The sequence below is a fragment of the Fusarium fujikuroi genome, chromosome FFUJ_chr06, assembly GCF_900079805.1.
Source record: "Fusarium fujikuroi IMI 58289 draft genome, chromosome FFUJ_chr06".
Taxonomy (NCBI): Eukaryota; Fungi; Ascomycota; class Sordariomycetes; order Hypocreales; family Nectriaceae; genus Fusarium; species Fusarium fujikuroi.
Window position 1 is genome coordinate 711,881 of NC_036627.1, and position 15,524 is coordinate 727,404.

The window sequence follows — 15,524 nt, forward strand, 5'->3', positions numbered from 1 at the left end:
ACAATACAGTGGGCGATTCTGTGCGTGAGTTTGAGACTTGGGAGCCTGAACGCATGAATCTTGGGCAGTAGCAGTTCTGGCACCCACATCACTTCGCAGGATCGGAGAAATGAAACGGCGTAGTCTATCCCAACATCCTGGATCAATTCGGGAAGTTAATGAAGAACTCAGCGTGCTGCGCGCGTCGGCAAGTCATCAGCACTGTCTCAGTGTCTATCAACTCCACAAACGAGGCTAATGCTGGTGACCGACGGAACATAGTTGGAGGCGCCAAGGACATAGGCCAGTGCGACGGTGAAGACCAATGTCATTCATTGACTGCAAGGGCGGTCAACATTGAGGCATCTTTCAGCCATCTCCCTTCTCAAGTGACAGAGAAGGGATAGCAACGGATGCATCAAACCAAGGAAATCGGCGAGTCGTGCAGTTGAAGCTCACGACATTTGGGATCCAATGCGATCTAGACCACCCCGAGCATCCATCAAATGCTAGCAGAAAGACGTCATCCAAATGCTCGTCACAGAGGCCAGTCTTTGACGGGCGTGTTAGTGGAGGACCCTTCCACTCTAGTGCTGGCTTCGAGTGAACTGTTGGTTCGCTTCCATGGTTCTTTGATGTCCGACGCGACCCCGCGATAGAGGGGTCAAGTCAAATTGACTCAACTTCTTCTAATCAGCAATTGAGATATTATGCCTCACTTATCGACTTTCTTGAAATGGTTGCCATGGCTGGAGTGTCTATATCACAACATTGGGCTCACGATTGTTTATTCAGGCGCCTACAGCGTCAACACCAAACACAGAATATCAAGTGTCTTGTCTTGTCTTGTCTTGTTTTGTCCTCCTCTCCAATTTGATTGACACCCACGCGACGGCATATCATGCCTCGGCTTCGGGCCTCCACCTCTTGGCTTGCTTGAGATGGGTTGGATCGAGCAATGGAACTTTGCAGCGTTATTTTCTTTTTACCCTTCGGCATTTGTAACGCAAAGAAACGGTGAGAGATATTGATCCACCGTCTTAGTTCTAGACGCCAACCGCAGTCCGTCTGCTTACACCGTCCCCGTCCGTTGTGCCCCTCGAATTCGGCCCTCCGTTTCCCTTTTTTCCAACGTGCCGTCTCTCAGTTCGGCCAATCTCAGGCGGCGGTTGATATATCGCCCGCCTTGTTGAGCGGCTAAGGCAGATTCGGGCCGCGTGCACGGGTGGTTTTGTCAAATTCAATTCGGTTCACTTCAGCTCTTCCTCGGTTATGAGTATTTCGGCGGTCAAAAGCAAGGTGCTAATGGTTTCCGTGCTCAGTTATCACTTCAGTCAAGATACTGATCACTTGATGATTGCTTCTGTTGACTTCAATGGCATTGAACAACTACGCTGCTCCGCATATCAAAGTCCATGATAACCACACTCCCTCCCTTCACTCGACTTCTCCGCCTGGAAAGAAGAATCTCCACTATGATCCATAGCCACAAGACAACTCAACTCCATAACGGACGGCCCCACTGAGGTACCTCAATCCCTCCCCGTCTTCTGGGTCTGGTTCCTAGACTTGACTAGACACAGCAAAGACCCCCTCTATCTTTGCCATGTGAAAGTCGAACCCCTCGCGTCTAGTGGGGGTATCACTTTACGCGGTTACGAACAGCGGCAACGTGCAGTTTCTGCGAATATCGTACGGACATTTTGATGCTACCCCATGGGACCGAGCATTCGCCTCTGGTCATCTATCGATTTCTATTTTTTGCCTCTGAGTATTGCGAGCAAATGGACGGTGAAGCTGCGGGTAGCCAGTGTGGCGTACACTGATTGTGGAGTCAGGACTCAGGACTGGAAAAGAAAAGAAGAGGCTGCCAGGTAAACAGTAGCACTGCATTTGAGGCGTTATCCTGTCAATTCGAGCGGGATACAATTGGCGCAGCTGATACGCTGGCAGAAGCAAGCATCCTTGGTCAATCCAGCAACTCAGCGTGTCAGCTTCTGCTTGGGCGCAGTGAGCCAATGGTCCCGTGCAACGCGTCTACCGTCTGGAAAGGCAAGGCGCATTGCAATTGATAACTACCGGTACTGTCTATTCCGTAACTAAGTCTCTCGCCTCTTCCCTTCCCTTGTTTCCTCTGATGCGCTGTCAGTACGACCTGGGTTTTGTTTCATGCCGTGGAGCCACATAATGCATAACATGACATGCTACGCCAATTTAGCTGGGGCTTCTCCCAGTAAACTTCCGGCGTTTTATTGACTCAACTCAATGGATGTCGTTTCAGAAACGAGGGGCCTTTGAAGATCTCCTCTTTCAAGGGACGATTTCTATTTGCGGCGTTGGGATAATCGCTACATAGGTACTCTAAGCTTTTTGACAAGTCATCCCAGCTGGCCTCAGGTCAAGATGCTACGCCGGAGAGAGTTTGGCTTCTTACAGCCACCCCCTGACGAGCGAGATGCGGATGCGGCTTTTGTACGACCTTGGTTTTGGAGCTGCCTTGTTTTTATTTATTTGAATTGGCTTTTCATGCCGTTCAATAAACTCCAGCTAGCAAAGGGACGTGCCTGGCGCTGCTTCAGCCTTGAGGCGTCGTGCTAACCAGTCGCCGCGAAGGATCATCTGTCGGCGGGAATGCCGCTCAGAGTTTAATCGTAACGCCCAGGCAAGAGGCTATCAATTGTCGCGATTGACATCTCAGAGCCAATCGATGTATTTCGTCCCCTTGCTCGTATCGTGGTGTCTGCCAAGTTTGTATTTGCTTTTGCGTTAGCCAGGCTTGCTAGGACTTTTCAGCCGTGCTGCCTTAACCCCAGGAGCCTCAACTGAAGACGATTGGTTTGTGGTGGTGGCTTCCAGGACTATCAGAGTGGTTCTTCCCACGCTCCCGGATGGTGTGAGTTCCAGAGCGCCGATTCTCAGCATGCCACGGGTGGCCGGAATTTCTCCCCTGGAGCGTGGCGTGAACTGGAGGCGGCGGCGATTGCCATTGCCGGCAAAGTCGCGACACAGTCTCCTGTTGCGCGTGTCCCAATGTGGCCATGGTGATGCTTCTTCTGGCACGTCTAATATGACGGCGCGAGGCAATTGGGATCATGTAAAGTCATAGACCATCAGGCTCTCGCGACCGTCTCGCGCCTCTTTGAGGACGATGACCATTTCATCATCGAATCCAACCCAGTTCCTCCGGTCTTCCCACTCAACCCTTGGTGCCGATGTAGGGCTGCCTGCGTCATCGGCTGGCTGCCTGGTCGTAGGTCGTACCTCGATGCTGCTGCCTCCGCCGCGGCCCTCCAGCTCCCATACGCGGATTTCGTCTCCTCGCGTGCTAATGCTCACGGCCTTACCCCGCGGTGTGATCTCCGCATCTGAGATGCCTGATGTGTGGCCCCAGAGGCGGATACCCAGGGACAGTGATAGGAATGTCGCAGTCGACGTGCACAGGTATAGGACGAGAGTGTTGTCGGGCAGTGTGGCGAGAAGATACGGGTGGCTGTAGCAAAGAGTCGTAAGTCCTGAGCGTGACTCATTGGTGAGGGGAGAGTCAGCGCCGCCGGTGGCTGTAATGGGGAGCGTCGATGCGAGGCGGGAGGATATTGTGTCGACGCCGGAGCCATCGGCTGATGGAGTTATCAGCAAGTCCTGTATTCCGATACACCAGCCTTCTCGGGCGGAGAAGGTGTAGGCGATGGAGGCGCTCACAGAGGACGACATGCGCCGTATCGATAGAGCGAGTGGTAAGTGGGTGGTGTGCGACTTGAGCGATGTGAGGAGATATGGAGGCGGCAAGATCGCGCTCGGTGGTTTCTCTGTCGCCTTCGATGGCGGTTCGTTGTTGACACTATTCGCAGTGTCGTTTAAAGCTTTGTCATCTGGGCGGTTGAACGTGTATAGCGATATTAAACCCGCTGTCGTCGCTGTTAGGACATAAGGATATCCACAAGCGACAGCGACAAGTTCTCCGTTACAACTTTCCTCGTGCCGATATCTCCGTAATAGTTCTTGTCGCTCAAGGTTCAAGCGCCAAAGTCCGAAACCGCCATCTGCGAATCCCACCACGATATCCACGGCTGTTCCAGAACCGCTTTCGTCCACCGCAAGTGAAGTCGGCGCATTATCGTCGCTTTCGTTTTCCTCCTGCAAGTTGCGCTGCGTAATCGGTCGCCGCGTTCGAAGATCCCATGCGCGCAGTCCAGATTCCGAATCAGCCGTTATTGCAATGCCCTCCACTACTTTGACCAACGTCCTCTTCTGCCCTCCATTCTCATCTGGCGCATCCCGCACGCTGACCTCCTCCACGGCGCACTTACCTCTGGCCCAGTTGTGACGTAGCTTATACTGTCTCTTCCAGTCGACACTCTCGATCTTATTACTCTCCCTTAGAACCTCATCCTCTGGCGCTCTTCCTTTCCGTCCATCTGCCCACACAGCTCGTCGAGAAGAATACTGTAGCTTGGTTCCGCCAGCTCCGCCGACTCTAAATCCAGGTATACGTAAAGCACGCGGAAGAACAAAGCGCTCGTAGTAATGTTCGCGCCAGAGATGAGGATCCGACGCAAGGCGGTAAAGACGCTGTGAAGTGGGGGAGATATCCAGCAACTCTGACGATGACAGGAAGGATAATATTCGCAATAGAACCTCGGAGGATATAGTGGTGAGAATATCGTGGGAAGGTGGGTTATATGCCGCATTTGCGAAACGTATACGTTTTGAAGGCCGAGGTTGAGATACTTCTTGTCGTTCGGAGGGTTCTTCGGTCGGAGGGAGCTTACGCTTCGGCATTTTGTGCGGATGTTGTGCGCTGAGCAGGACGAGCCTGCGATCAGCTATATAGAAACTAGAAAAGAAAGGAAATGGGGGTTTGTAGAGGTGTTGATGAAGCTCTAAGGTTGGTAGGATAAAGAAACAAAATGTCGGTGGCGATCAAAGGTCGGTGGTTGACCGGAGCTTGCTGATTGTGAGCTTACCCTGTACAGGTTGATATTCAAAGAGTTTCGGAGTTTTGGCACCAAATTGATTCACTCATCGATATATGATTAGTAAATGGTTTATACGGTATTTCTTATGGTGATTTAAATACGCAGCTGAGGACTTCGTGGTCCACAAATCGAAGCCATCGTGGAATATACACTGCTGTGAAAAATGTCACTTCATATTCTATACACCAATTTGCTCGTGGATTATCATACTGGCTTGGTTTCCTGATACATCCATGCGTATCTACTTCATTCTCCAACGTATAGACGTAGGGTATTTCCATAATGCGTGTAAAGAGAGGAGTTCAACATCTCCCATGTAAACGAACCCAAACTCCAATGATGCTAGATAAATCATGCCCTCACAACCCCACCGCTGCGAAGATATCATCATACACCTTTCCAATCCAACCTTCCATGAGACCTCCCCTCGCGACGACTCCTAGGCCTCCAACTGCCCAAAGAGCAGCAAAGGCGACTGAAGCTCCGTGGAGAGCGGCCCATCTCCTTCTCCTTTGCTTCCTGGCTCTCTTCTCCGCGGGTGCGGTACTTGTACCCCAGATGTATTTCGTCGTAGGCGATAGACCAAACCACTTGGCTTGACCCCAGATCATATGCCCGCAACCAGCAGCAAGAAGACCGACGTAAGAAACCCAAGAAGTGATAGGATGTCGAGCAAAAGCATGTGCGACGTAGGCGAGACCGATATTGGAACTGTCGCCCTCAACTTGCAAGGGCAGAACACGATTGACAAAGACATGGGCGGCGAAGAAGACGGAAAAAGCGTAACCGGATATTGAGATATAGCTCAGTGGTGGCCATGGCGAAGAAGCTCTCCTCTGATTCTCGAGTTCCGTCCTTGAACGATGAAGAGCGTACATCCCAGGGGTCGCAGCACCGTAACGTTTCATGTTCTGTGATCTCCGCAACAATCGAAGAGCGATTCCTGATCCAATATGGGCGATAACAGGGAGAGCGACGAGAATTGGTTCCGTAAGGGAGGTCTGGTAGATTTCACGAGTCATGAGGAGGTACGTCTCGGAGCCAGGGACAGAGCGAGTAACAGCGGGGATGAGGGATACGTTGGCGAGATGGAGGGAAGTGAATAGACCCATTGCGTAGCTCGAGAACTTCTGGATTCGCATGACTGATGAAGTGTGAGTCTACTGTGCCGTCCAAACACGTGGACGCATTGGGTACTCACGATAGAAGATTGGGCCTGGACCTGTAGCTCCATTTGTGAGGTTTGTACTTGCGCTCAGCCCGGGAGCACCGGCCGAAGGCGCCTTGATAGATGCCGAGCTCCTCTCCATATCATCGGCATCAACCATCTCATAACCATCATCGCTTCCTCTCAGCGGTGGCCCGAGGTCCTGGCCGTCAATAGAGGGATCTGCTGGCGGAGAATCGATCGGGGAAGGGTCAAGCTGCTGTAAAGACAAGAAGCTTGCCTGTGAGGCTCGACGATCTGGGGATTGGTCGAAATCCATAATGATACCACGCCCAGCGCGTTTAAAGTCTATACGACAACAAAAACAAAGGACAAAGAAACAATATCTGGTGGGGGACAGAAAACAAGAGATGACGGCGCGGGCTCGTGACAGGGAAGGGACTGGAAGTTTTTCCAGTTGGGATTAGCGCCTCAACGTGCTGGATTAACGGGGGAAACCTTCAAGACTCTGGGGCAGGTGGTTCTGGAAGCCCCTTGTCGAAGACCCCCTGGGAAAATGACGTTGAGGTTCTGGGAGCCCGGTCAGCGAGACCTGCTACGTTTTGATTGGTGGCGGGTCAAGATTCTAACCTCTAGCCGAACTGAGTTAGTGCCCGCACTCTTATCTGGATCGTGGTCACTGCTCAAACTTCCTTCATCAAACATCAGCAGCATACAACAGTCACGGCGCTTTCACAAACACCACACTATCAGAGGTCATCTTCATAACTATACTAACAAGAACACAAAAACAAAATGCCTCCAGTAAGATCAGAATACTCTGGTGCTCATTCCTTGACTAACGCGTTACCAGCGACATCTAACTCTTCCCTCGGCGCAGACTGCTTCGGCACGTGAAGCTCAAAAGTCTTTCTACTGCCAACTCTGCTCAAAAGGCTACTCACGCATGAATGACTATGAAGCCCATCTCAGTAGCTATGATCACAGTCACAAACAGCGCCTCAAAGACATGAAGGCCATGGTTCGTGACCCCACCGCGGGCTCTCGTGCGCGTAAGGCCGAGGCCAAAGCCGACGGTCTCATCAGCATCAAGCTCCCTGGCCAAGAGACTGCCACTGGTGGAGGAGGTTTCAAGAAAGGCGGCTTCAAGAAGAGTGGCTTTAAGAGTGCTTTCACCAAAGTTGAGAGCGGCGGACAAGCAGCAACGACGACTGAGAAACCCAAGCCGCCTAGTACACTCGATTCAACACCAGTCAATCCTGGTCTCCAGAAGAACTTGTCACCGGAAAGCGACACTGAAGACGAGGGCTATGAAGTCTATGACCCTCGGTTTCCCACCGACTGAGCTGCATCGGACTCATCCCAAGTTACAAACATCAAACCAAAATTCTATTTGCGGGTATCTACCCGGTCCTATCTATAATTCTATTCTACATGGGCGGCCACTGTACACCTCCGATCTGCGATATATCCTGTTCCAACAATCCCAGCAAATTTCGACTTCCAGACATCCAGTCCGCCATTTGGTTGACTTGGGCGTTCTCACCAAACTCTGCATTTGGATCACCTGCATTGCCCATGGTCGAGTCCATAACAGGCATGAGTCCGAGCTGGCTCAAATACACGTCAAACTCGTCATTGATTGGCACCATGGTCCGATCTTCCACTTGTTGAGACTTGGCTTCGACATACAGAGCCGCGACGTTGCTCATGATACTGCATAGCCGCGACAGTTTTTGCATGGTCTCGGACGCATCACTGGTCTCTTCAATGGACGCGCTGAACTGCTTCAACAGTTGGAGATCATCTTGAGATGATGTCTCGATGACATATCCGAACAGAACAAAGAAGGGGGCAAATGGAGTCAGCACCAGGTTCCTAAAACCTTGTTAGACTTACTGAAAATCCGAGGAAATGCAAAGATGAACCTACCAATGGACATATATGGCTCTCGCGTGGGGGTCTTTCCGCACCAAATCCATGCATGCGAAATGTGCGTGACAAGCCTTTCGTGCAGTGTCTATACAGTCTTGACAGAACCTTGTGTGCGACCCTTCAGGAGCTGGAACTGCTCTGTAAATGAGAGTCATGGTTGACAGCAGCTGCACTTCGTCACCCTTCAGGTGGACATCGACGAGAGGGGAAGCACCGATTTTCTCAAGCGATGAGATAGCCATTTCTCGGCTCTGAAACGACTCCGCCTCGACACGACGGCACTCAGCTGCCAGCAGACGGGCTCGTTCGGCGAGGACAGCTGGTGGTTGGCTTAATGCTGCCGGACAAAACCTGGCTTCGTTAGCCGCGAGAACTCGGGAACATGGATGCAAATGATGATACTTACAGTTGCTCATATACCTGACCCTGCAACGTTGCAGCGTTAAGCCACGTACCCGCAACAGCTTTGGTTTCAAGACTCAAGATACCATCGAAGCCAAAAGTACGTGGAATGGTGATTTCCCAATCCTGGATGGCAGGGGCACGGCCAAGTCGAAGTGCCAGTGCTTTGTCCGTGGTATACGTGTACCAGAAAAGGATCGCCTTGATGTCAGCTTCCTCGGGGTTGCGCGTTGAGAGATCCCTGCGATGAAAACCAGCAGTCTGGCAAATTTGGGCGGCGGCACAGTTGAGATGCCAAGCCACGGAGGGTCTGCAGACGTCGATGGTGTATAATGTCTATGCCTTTGTTAGTGCTCAGCACTTATTACACCAAACCAACTTGTGCTTACACCCATGAGGAGAGCCTGGACTGTCTCTATCTTGGTCGACATGAAGAGAGACATGTTTGCCAGCGCTGTTTCCAGGTTGACGCGACTTGTGTAAAGGTGTGATGCAAACTCATCCTTCAGAGGTTTGTTGTCAACGGTCAAGTGGTGCTGTTCAAGAAACAAGTAATAGAGACCAACGTTGACGATGATGAAGGTGGAGTCACTAAAGTCGTCTGTGGGAAAGTAGACCATCCGACAAAGGTTGGAGAAGTCATTTATTCCAATGAAGTAGCAGACAAACGTGAAGAGACCTGGCGGAGAAGCTGGACAAAAGTCAGCGAATGGTTGCACAGTTGATGTGGCCACTGCTACCTCTAACTCTCTTGAGCAAGCTCACGACAATATCCATGGGAGGCATTGGCAGTTGACCCAACCCCCCCTTTGGGATGGGCTGCTGGAGTGGAAAACGAGGACCATGGCTGATGGACTGGCGGCTCTGAAGCTCGGCCAATTGTCTCAAGTTTGCGAGAGCTTCCCACATCTTAGGACTGACATCGTTTAACGAGGTGCGCTCGACGGCATGCTCAAGAAGGTCGCTAGCAAAGGTGGTTTGCTGGGCAATGACCGAATCGCCACCCAGAACAGACTCATCATCGGAACTGTCAAAAGCCGCTGTAGATGCAGAGGCTGGATCGAGACCCGGGAAGGCTGCAGGGGTGACAGGAAAATGAATGTTACTTCCTGGAGTGGAGACGGGGCGTTGAGAGAGATCCCGGAGGAGGCTTTCTATATTGCCTAAGCGGACCTCAATCTGGTCGATCTTTCGTTCACTACGAGGCACGCATGCCAGCGGTTAGTGGATGAACTGCCTTATCAGGTTGGCGAACGGCTATCGGCGAAGCTGCATGGAGGGGACAAAGCGGCACCAAGTGCAGATATAGTGTCTGGGGTAGAAGATGATATGGGGTTACGAACTATTGGGACGAGATGAGAACTCGCTGCCGGGGCTCTTTTGGTCTCTGGCCAATGCCTGTGGATGTACAGGAGCGCTTGGCCGTACGACAGTTGGAGCATGGCCAATCTTTATCGCATCGGATCTATAATGTGCAGGTGTTATTAATACCATCTATGTTGGACAGCCATTGTTTGCAGAAACGTCCTGACTATGGTGTGTTTCTGAAGGCATTCATGGGTGATGCTTACCTTTCTCGTACGACACTGATCACACTGTGTTCACAAGAGTTCTTGTCAGTCCTGACATGCAAAAGGATTGTTACATAACACAAAATATGGTTGATGGGTGAAACTCGCAGCGGGCCGATGCAGCTAACAAGGCTATACTGGCATGGCACACCATTTTCGCGATTGATCGCTTTGGGGTTGCCGTGTAAGCGATGCGATACGATACGCAGACAGTCAGGCCGGGGGAGTCCATATTCTGAATAATGCCAACGCTGGAATTGGCTAAATCGGAAATCTGGTACTTACCGCTCTCCGAGCAGAGTCATCGGAAGCCGCGGGTCCGTTATTTGCGTTCCCAGGCTCCATATCGAGTTTCTGATAGTAGAGATATGCGATGCGGCAACCTTCTCTTGGGTATTCACTTGCAGCCAAGGAATTGAGGCTGCAGCAGTAAGCTCAAGATCAATAAAGTGATAAGTTTTTTTTTTGCTCTGGTAATCGGTGAAAGCGATTAGGCTCTCAGATAGATGACGACGTGCGTATTCCGGTAAGCATCGCAGATGTGAAGGGTGAAGGAGAGTGGAAGCGGGAGCCGCGGGGACCGATTGGCGGCAGTTGAGGGCGCCGGGCTGTGGCTTTGGCGTGCAAAGATTAGAGTAGCATGTGGCGCGCGCATCCCGGATCTGGTCAGCATTGAGTGTGGCTTTCGCTTTGACAAGACATTGACATTGTCGGGGGTAACAGTTGGAGAAACAGGGAGTAGAATTGACTAACTAAGGACATGCATGGTAGCATTGATGCTCTTTTTTAGTTTAAACCAATTGTCACTGAGTTTGTTTCATGTAGGACTGAGGTTACAGTATATACTCTGTAACTTATGTAGGACTGTAGGCCCTTAAACGAGGAATACGAAATCTAGGAAAAGGACTCTCGGGCTGTCAAGATTAAGCAGGCGGCTCAATAATTACCCCCGGTAATGAGCCATTCTGGGACACCTTCCAAAACTAGGTCTTACATGTCAAGCCCCGTCGATCTTGGTGGCTGTATAAGCTAATTGGTCAGTTCGTAATCACCCCGGGGTTTGCGGGTTGCGTCTAGACGTCAACGCCAAGAGCGAGCATCATTGTTTAAAACGACCTTTATCTGCAGTTTATTTTGACTTCATCAAACTGCACCTCTAAAGTCAGTATGGCTGTAACTAAAGAAAAAGGCACGCCGACTGGCGGTTCACAGTCAGGTTCTGCTGTATCGAATAATCAGGACATGGCGGTTACTATTGAACACAACGGAGGTGAAAAGGGTGACACAAAGGAAGAAAAGAAGGATACCAGCTTCAAGTACTACCTGGTAAGTGTCACAGTAGCGATAATTGTGCGCCTCTACTAACAATATTCGCAGCGTGTCTTTACTTACAACGATCGCTTAGGATGGATCCTCAACAGCATCGCATTCGTGGCCATGATCGCCGCTGGAACGATATTGCCCCTAATGGACCTTGTTTTTGGAAAGTTCATCAATGTTTTCACCGACTTTGCGACTGGAGTGCTGTCGCCTGCTGGGTATCGAAGCGAAGTCAGCAAGTACAGGTATGTTTGATAGCCGCTGTTTGCATTCAGACACTGACCCTTCATAGCTTGTACTTTATCTATCTCTTTATCGCAAAGTTTGCTTTGACATATCTTTGGACGGTAAGTCACTTACACGCAATATGCTCATATGGAGATGGTGCTAAAGGTGTAGATTCTCGTCTCTATTGCTGCTATCAACACCACAAAAGCACTGCGCGTCGACTTCGTACGAAGCACCCTTCGTCAAGAAGTCGCCTTCTTCGACTCTCCATCATCGTCAATCCCAGGGCAAATCACAACAAATGGAAATCTCATCAACCAGGGAATATCTGAAAAATTTGGCATCACCATTGCCGCTCTATCAACTTTTGTCTCAGCCTTTGTCGTCGCCTTTGCCGTGCAATGGAAATTGACACTCATTGTCCTTGCCATCATTCCCGTCAACCTCGTTGTAACGATTATTTGTGTTGCTATCGATACTGGATATGAATATGCCATGTTTGATGTCTACTCGCGATCGAGTTCCTTGGCGGAAGAGGCTTTCTCGACTATTCGAACTGCCCATGCTTTCTGGGCCTTCCCTAAGCTGTCAAAGAGGTTCACGAATACGCTCGAGGAGGCGAGGAGGATTGGACACAAGAAGTCTTGGGTGTACATGGTTCTATTCCCAACCGAGTTCTTTTGTATCTTTGCTGGTTATGGATTGGCCTTTTGGCAGGGTATGAGGATGTACTCTGAGGGTGAGATCACTCAGCCTGGTACAGTTGTTACGTGAGTCTTCTGTCTCTACTCATATTCCGACGGTCTGACTAACTTGATGCCTCTAGTGTCATCTTTGCAGTCCTTGTTGCTGCTACAGCTCTCACTCAAATTGCACCCCAGACAATCGCCATCTCCAAAGCCACTGCAGCTGCGCAAGAGATGTTTGAGATGATCGATCGCAAGTCTCAGATTGACGCTTTGTCACAGGAAGGAGACACAATCTCTGATTTCAAGGGCGATATCCAGTTCCGTGGTGTTCGCTTTGCGTATCCATCACGAGCTAATGTTGAAATTCTTCATTCACTCAACCTCGACATTCCGGCCGATCAAACGACTGCTTTAGTCGGTGCTAGTGGATCAGGAAAGAGTACTATCTTTGGACTTTTGGAGCGGTGGTATATGCCGAGTGCTGGTTCTATCACCCTAGATGGTCGTCCTGTTGAGAGCTTGAACTTGCAATGGCTAAGAACAAACATCAGAATGGTTCAGCAGGTATGTCCCACTATTCATGGTCACTGCAAACCGAACTGGCGCTGACTTTCTCCCAGGAACCTACTTTATTCAGTGGCACTATCTATCAAAACGTTGTCGACGGCTTGACCGGTACTTCGATGGTGGACCTTTCAGAAGAAGAAAAGAAACGCATGGTTGTTGATGCTTGCAAGTCGGCTTATGCCCATGACTTTATCGAGACATTGCCAAATGTAAGTCTCTCCTTTCCCTGTATGATACTTTGACTAACCCCTTTTCAGGGCTACGATACTTGGATCGGCGAGCGAGGGGCTTCTCTGTCTGGTGGACAAAAGCAGCGAGTAGTCATTGCTCGCAGCATCATCTCCAACCCCAAAGTCCTCATGCTCGACGAAGCTACCAGCGCTCTCGACCCCAACGCCGAAAAGATCGTGCAGCAAGCTCTCAACAACGTCGCCAAGGGTCGAACCATGATCGTCATCGCTCACAGACTGTCTACGATTCGAGATGCTGATAACATCATTGTTATGGCCAAGGGCGAAACTATCGAGCAAGGTTCTCACGATTCTCTGATTGAGAGAGGCGGTACATACTCGCGTCTTGTTCGCCTGCAGGATCTTGGAAAGGGAAGTGCTTCAACAGATGACGAAGATAGTGAGACGGATAAGGAGGAGCCAGTTGCTGGTCTTGATCCTGTTCTGTCTCGTGCTTCTCAGCATGCTACGGCCGATATCTCGCAGGACGATGGAATCAACTATGGGCTTCTGAAGGGCCTTTGGCTTGTCATCAAGGAGCAGAGGTCCTTGTGGTTCTCTGGGTTCATTCTTATCATCATCTCGTTATTGGGAGGTAAGTCTCATCACAAGCGACTGTAGAAAAGGGGTAAACTTACAAGAACTAGGCGGTACTTACCCAGCATTGGCGATTCTCTTTTCCAAAACAATGAAGGCTTTCGAGACTATCGACGTCAGCGAGGCCAACTTCTTCTCACTTATGTTCTTCGTCGTTGCCCTCGCCAACTTTGTCATCTATGCTGTAGCTGGCTGGGTTTGCAACGAGATCGGCCAGGTAAGTCTATCCTTGTGCTGTGCCATAAGATGATTGTGACTAACACTTTTCAGCATGTTATGACTGCATATCGCGGCGAGCTGTTCGACAACACCCTTCGACAAGACATGGTCTTCTTCGACGATCCCAACCGCGGAACTGGTGCCCTCGTCTCTCGACTAGCTGCCGAGCCTACCAGTCTTCAGGAACTTCTATCTATGAACCTATCACTCATCATGATCAACATCGTCACTGTTCTATCAAGCTCCATTCTCGCCATAGCCTACGGCTGGAAGCTCGGTCTTGTTCTGACACTTTGTGCTCTACCCGTTCTCGTTGGCTCAGGCTATGTCCGAATCCGTCTTGAGTATAAGTTCGACGATGATACTGCTGGACGGTTTGCGAAGAGTAGCAGCTTAGCTTCTGAAGCTGTGCTGGGAATCAGGACTGTGTCTTCACTGGCCTTGGAACGCGCTGTCATTGAGAGATACAGCAGTGCCCTTGAAGGACTTGCTAAGGAGGCAATTGCTGGTTTGGGGTGGAAGATGTTGTTCTACTCGTTCAGTCAGTCGGCGTCATTCCTTGCCATGGCGCTGGGTTTCTGGTTAGTTCATTCTTATCCGCGAAGCACAGAGGAAATTCTAACAAGTATAGGTATGGCGGTCGTCTTGTCTCGTTTGGCGAGTATACTACAGATCAGTTCTACGTCATCTTCATCGCCGTCGTCTTCTCCGGAGAAACATCAGCCATGCTCTTCCAATACACCACGAGCATCACCAAAGCGCGAACTGCCATCAACTACATCTTTCAGCAGCGTCGTCAAAAGGCCCTTCATGACAATGCAGACAACGGACCAGGGGCTTTGGGAAGTGAGAAGTCGTCCGAGAAGGGTATTGATGTGTCTTGTGAGGAAATCACCTTTGCTTACCCCCGGCGACCCAAGTTGCAGGTCCTCAAGGGCGTCGATATCAGCATTGAATCAGGAAAGATGGTTGCACTGGTTGGTGCATCAGGTTGTGGCAAATCGACCATGATAGCGCTTCTCGAGCGTTTCTATGATCCGACTTCGGGTATGTTACTTGCGGACGGACAGGACATCAAGACGAAGGACAGACGATTACACAGAAGGGACATTGCTCTTGTTCAGCAAGAGCCAGTCTTATATCAGGGTTCCATAAGGGATAACATCTCCCTCGGTATCGAGGAAGGCGTTCCCTCTGACGACGAAATCATTGAGGCTTGCAAACAAGCCAACGTCTACGAGTTCGTTTCATCTCTTCCCGAAGGTCTCACTACACCCTGCGGAAACCAAGGTCTCTCACTCTCAGGAGGCCAACGCCAACGTATTGCCATCGCTCGAGCTCTCATCCGCAAGCCACGTCTTCTTCTTCTTGATGAAGCCACGAGTGCCCTCGACACCGAGAGTGAGAAGGTCGTCAAGGAAGCATTGGATCGAGCTGCTGAGGGAAGGACAACAGTTGCTGTAGCTCATCGACTGAGCACAATTCGAGACGCGGATGTTATCTGCGTCTTTGCAGGTGGAAAGATTGTTGAGAGGGGACGACACGAGGAGCTTGTTGCGAAAAGGGGGCTTTATTATGAGATGGTGCTGGGTCAGTCTCTGGATAGGGAGGCATAGGCATTAGAAGGAACCGGCGTTCAGGGG

The 15,524-nt window shown here is 50.6% G+C and overlaps 5 protein-coding genes; 2 read left to right on the forward strand and 3 right to left on the reverse strand.

The window, feature by feature from the left end:
- Window positions 1–3,069: 3,069 nt before the first annotated feature.
- Window positions 3,070–4,758, reverse strand: FFUJ_05587 (uncharacterized protein; the record flags this gene model as incomplete). The annotated part of the gene is made up of 1 exon (XM_023578814.1): window positions 3,070–4,758. One exon carries the CDS (start codon window positions 4,756–4,758, stop codon window positions 3,070–3,072), a length of 1,689 nt encoding a protein of 562 aa, XP_023431762.1.
- Window positions 4,759–5,314: 556 nt separating this feature from the next.
- FFUJ_05588 (uncharacterized protein) lies at window positions 5,315–6,442 on the reverse strand (the record flags this gene model as incomplete). XM_023578815.1 has 2 exons in its annotated part: window positions 5,315–6,099; window positions 6,157–6,442. The coding sequence occupies 2 exons, from the start codon at window positions 6,440–6,442 to the stop codon at window positions 5,315–5,317; spliced, it is 1,071 nt and encodes a 356-aa protein (XP_023431763.1).
- A 476-nt stretch (window positions 6,443–6,918) lies between these two features.
- FFUJ_05589 (uncharacterized protein) lies at window positions 6,919–7,468 on the forward strand (the record flags this gene model as incomplete). XM_023578816.1 has 2 exons in its annotated part: window positions 6,919–6,927; window positions 6,977–7,468. The coding sequence occupies 2 exons, from the start codon at window positions 6,919–6,921 to the stop codon at window positions 7,466–7,468; spliced, it is 501 nt and encodes a 166-aa protein (XP_023432811.1).
- An 85-nt stretch (window positions 7,469–7,553) lies between these two features.
- FFUJ_05590 (uncharacterized protein) lies at window positions 7,554–10,376 on the reverse strand (the record flags this gene model as incomplete). XM_023578818.1 has 6 exons in its annotated part: window positions 7,554–8,001; window positions 8,056–8,409; window positions 8,465–8,796; window positions 8,850–9,151; window positions 9,201–9,648; window positions 10,317–10,376. The coding sequence occupies 6 exons, from the start codon at window positions 10,374–10,376 to the stop codon at window positions 7,554–7,556; spliced, it is 1,944 nt and encodes a 647-aa protein (XP_023431764.1).
- Window positions 10,377–11,198: 822 nt separating this feature from the next.
- FFUJ_05591 (related to multidrug resistance protein) lies at window positions 11,199–15,497 on the forward strand (the record flags this gene model as incomplete). XM_023578819.1 has 10 exons in its annotated part: window positions 11,199–11,357; window positions 11,409–11,596; window positions 11,644–11,698; window positions 11,751–12,349; window positions 12,406–12,832; window positions 12,889–13,044; window positions 13,093–13,660; window positions 13,713–13,879; window positions 13,933–14,462; window positions 14,513–15,497. 10 exons carry the CDS (start codon window positions 11,199–11,201, stop codon window positions 15,495–15,497), a joined length of 3,834 nt encoding a protein of 1,277 aa, XP_023431765.1.
- Window positions 15,498–15,524: the final 27 nt, after the last annotated feature.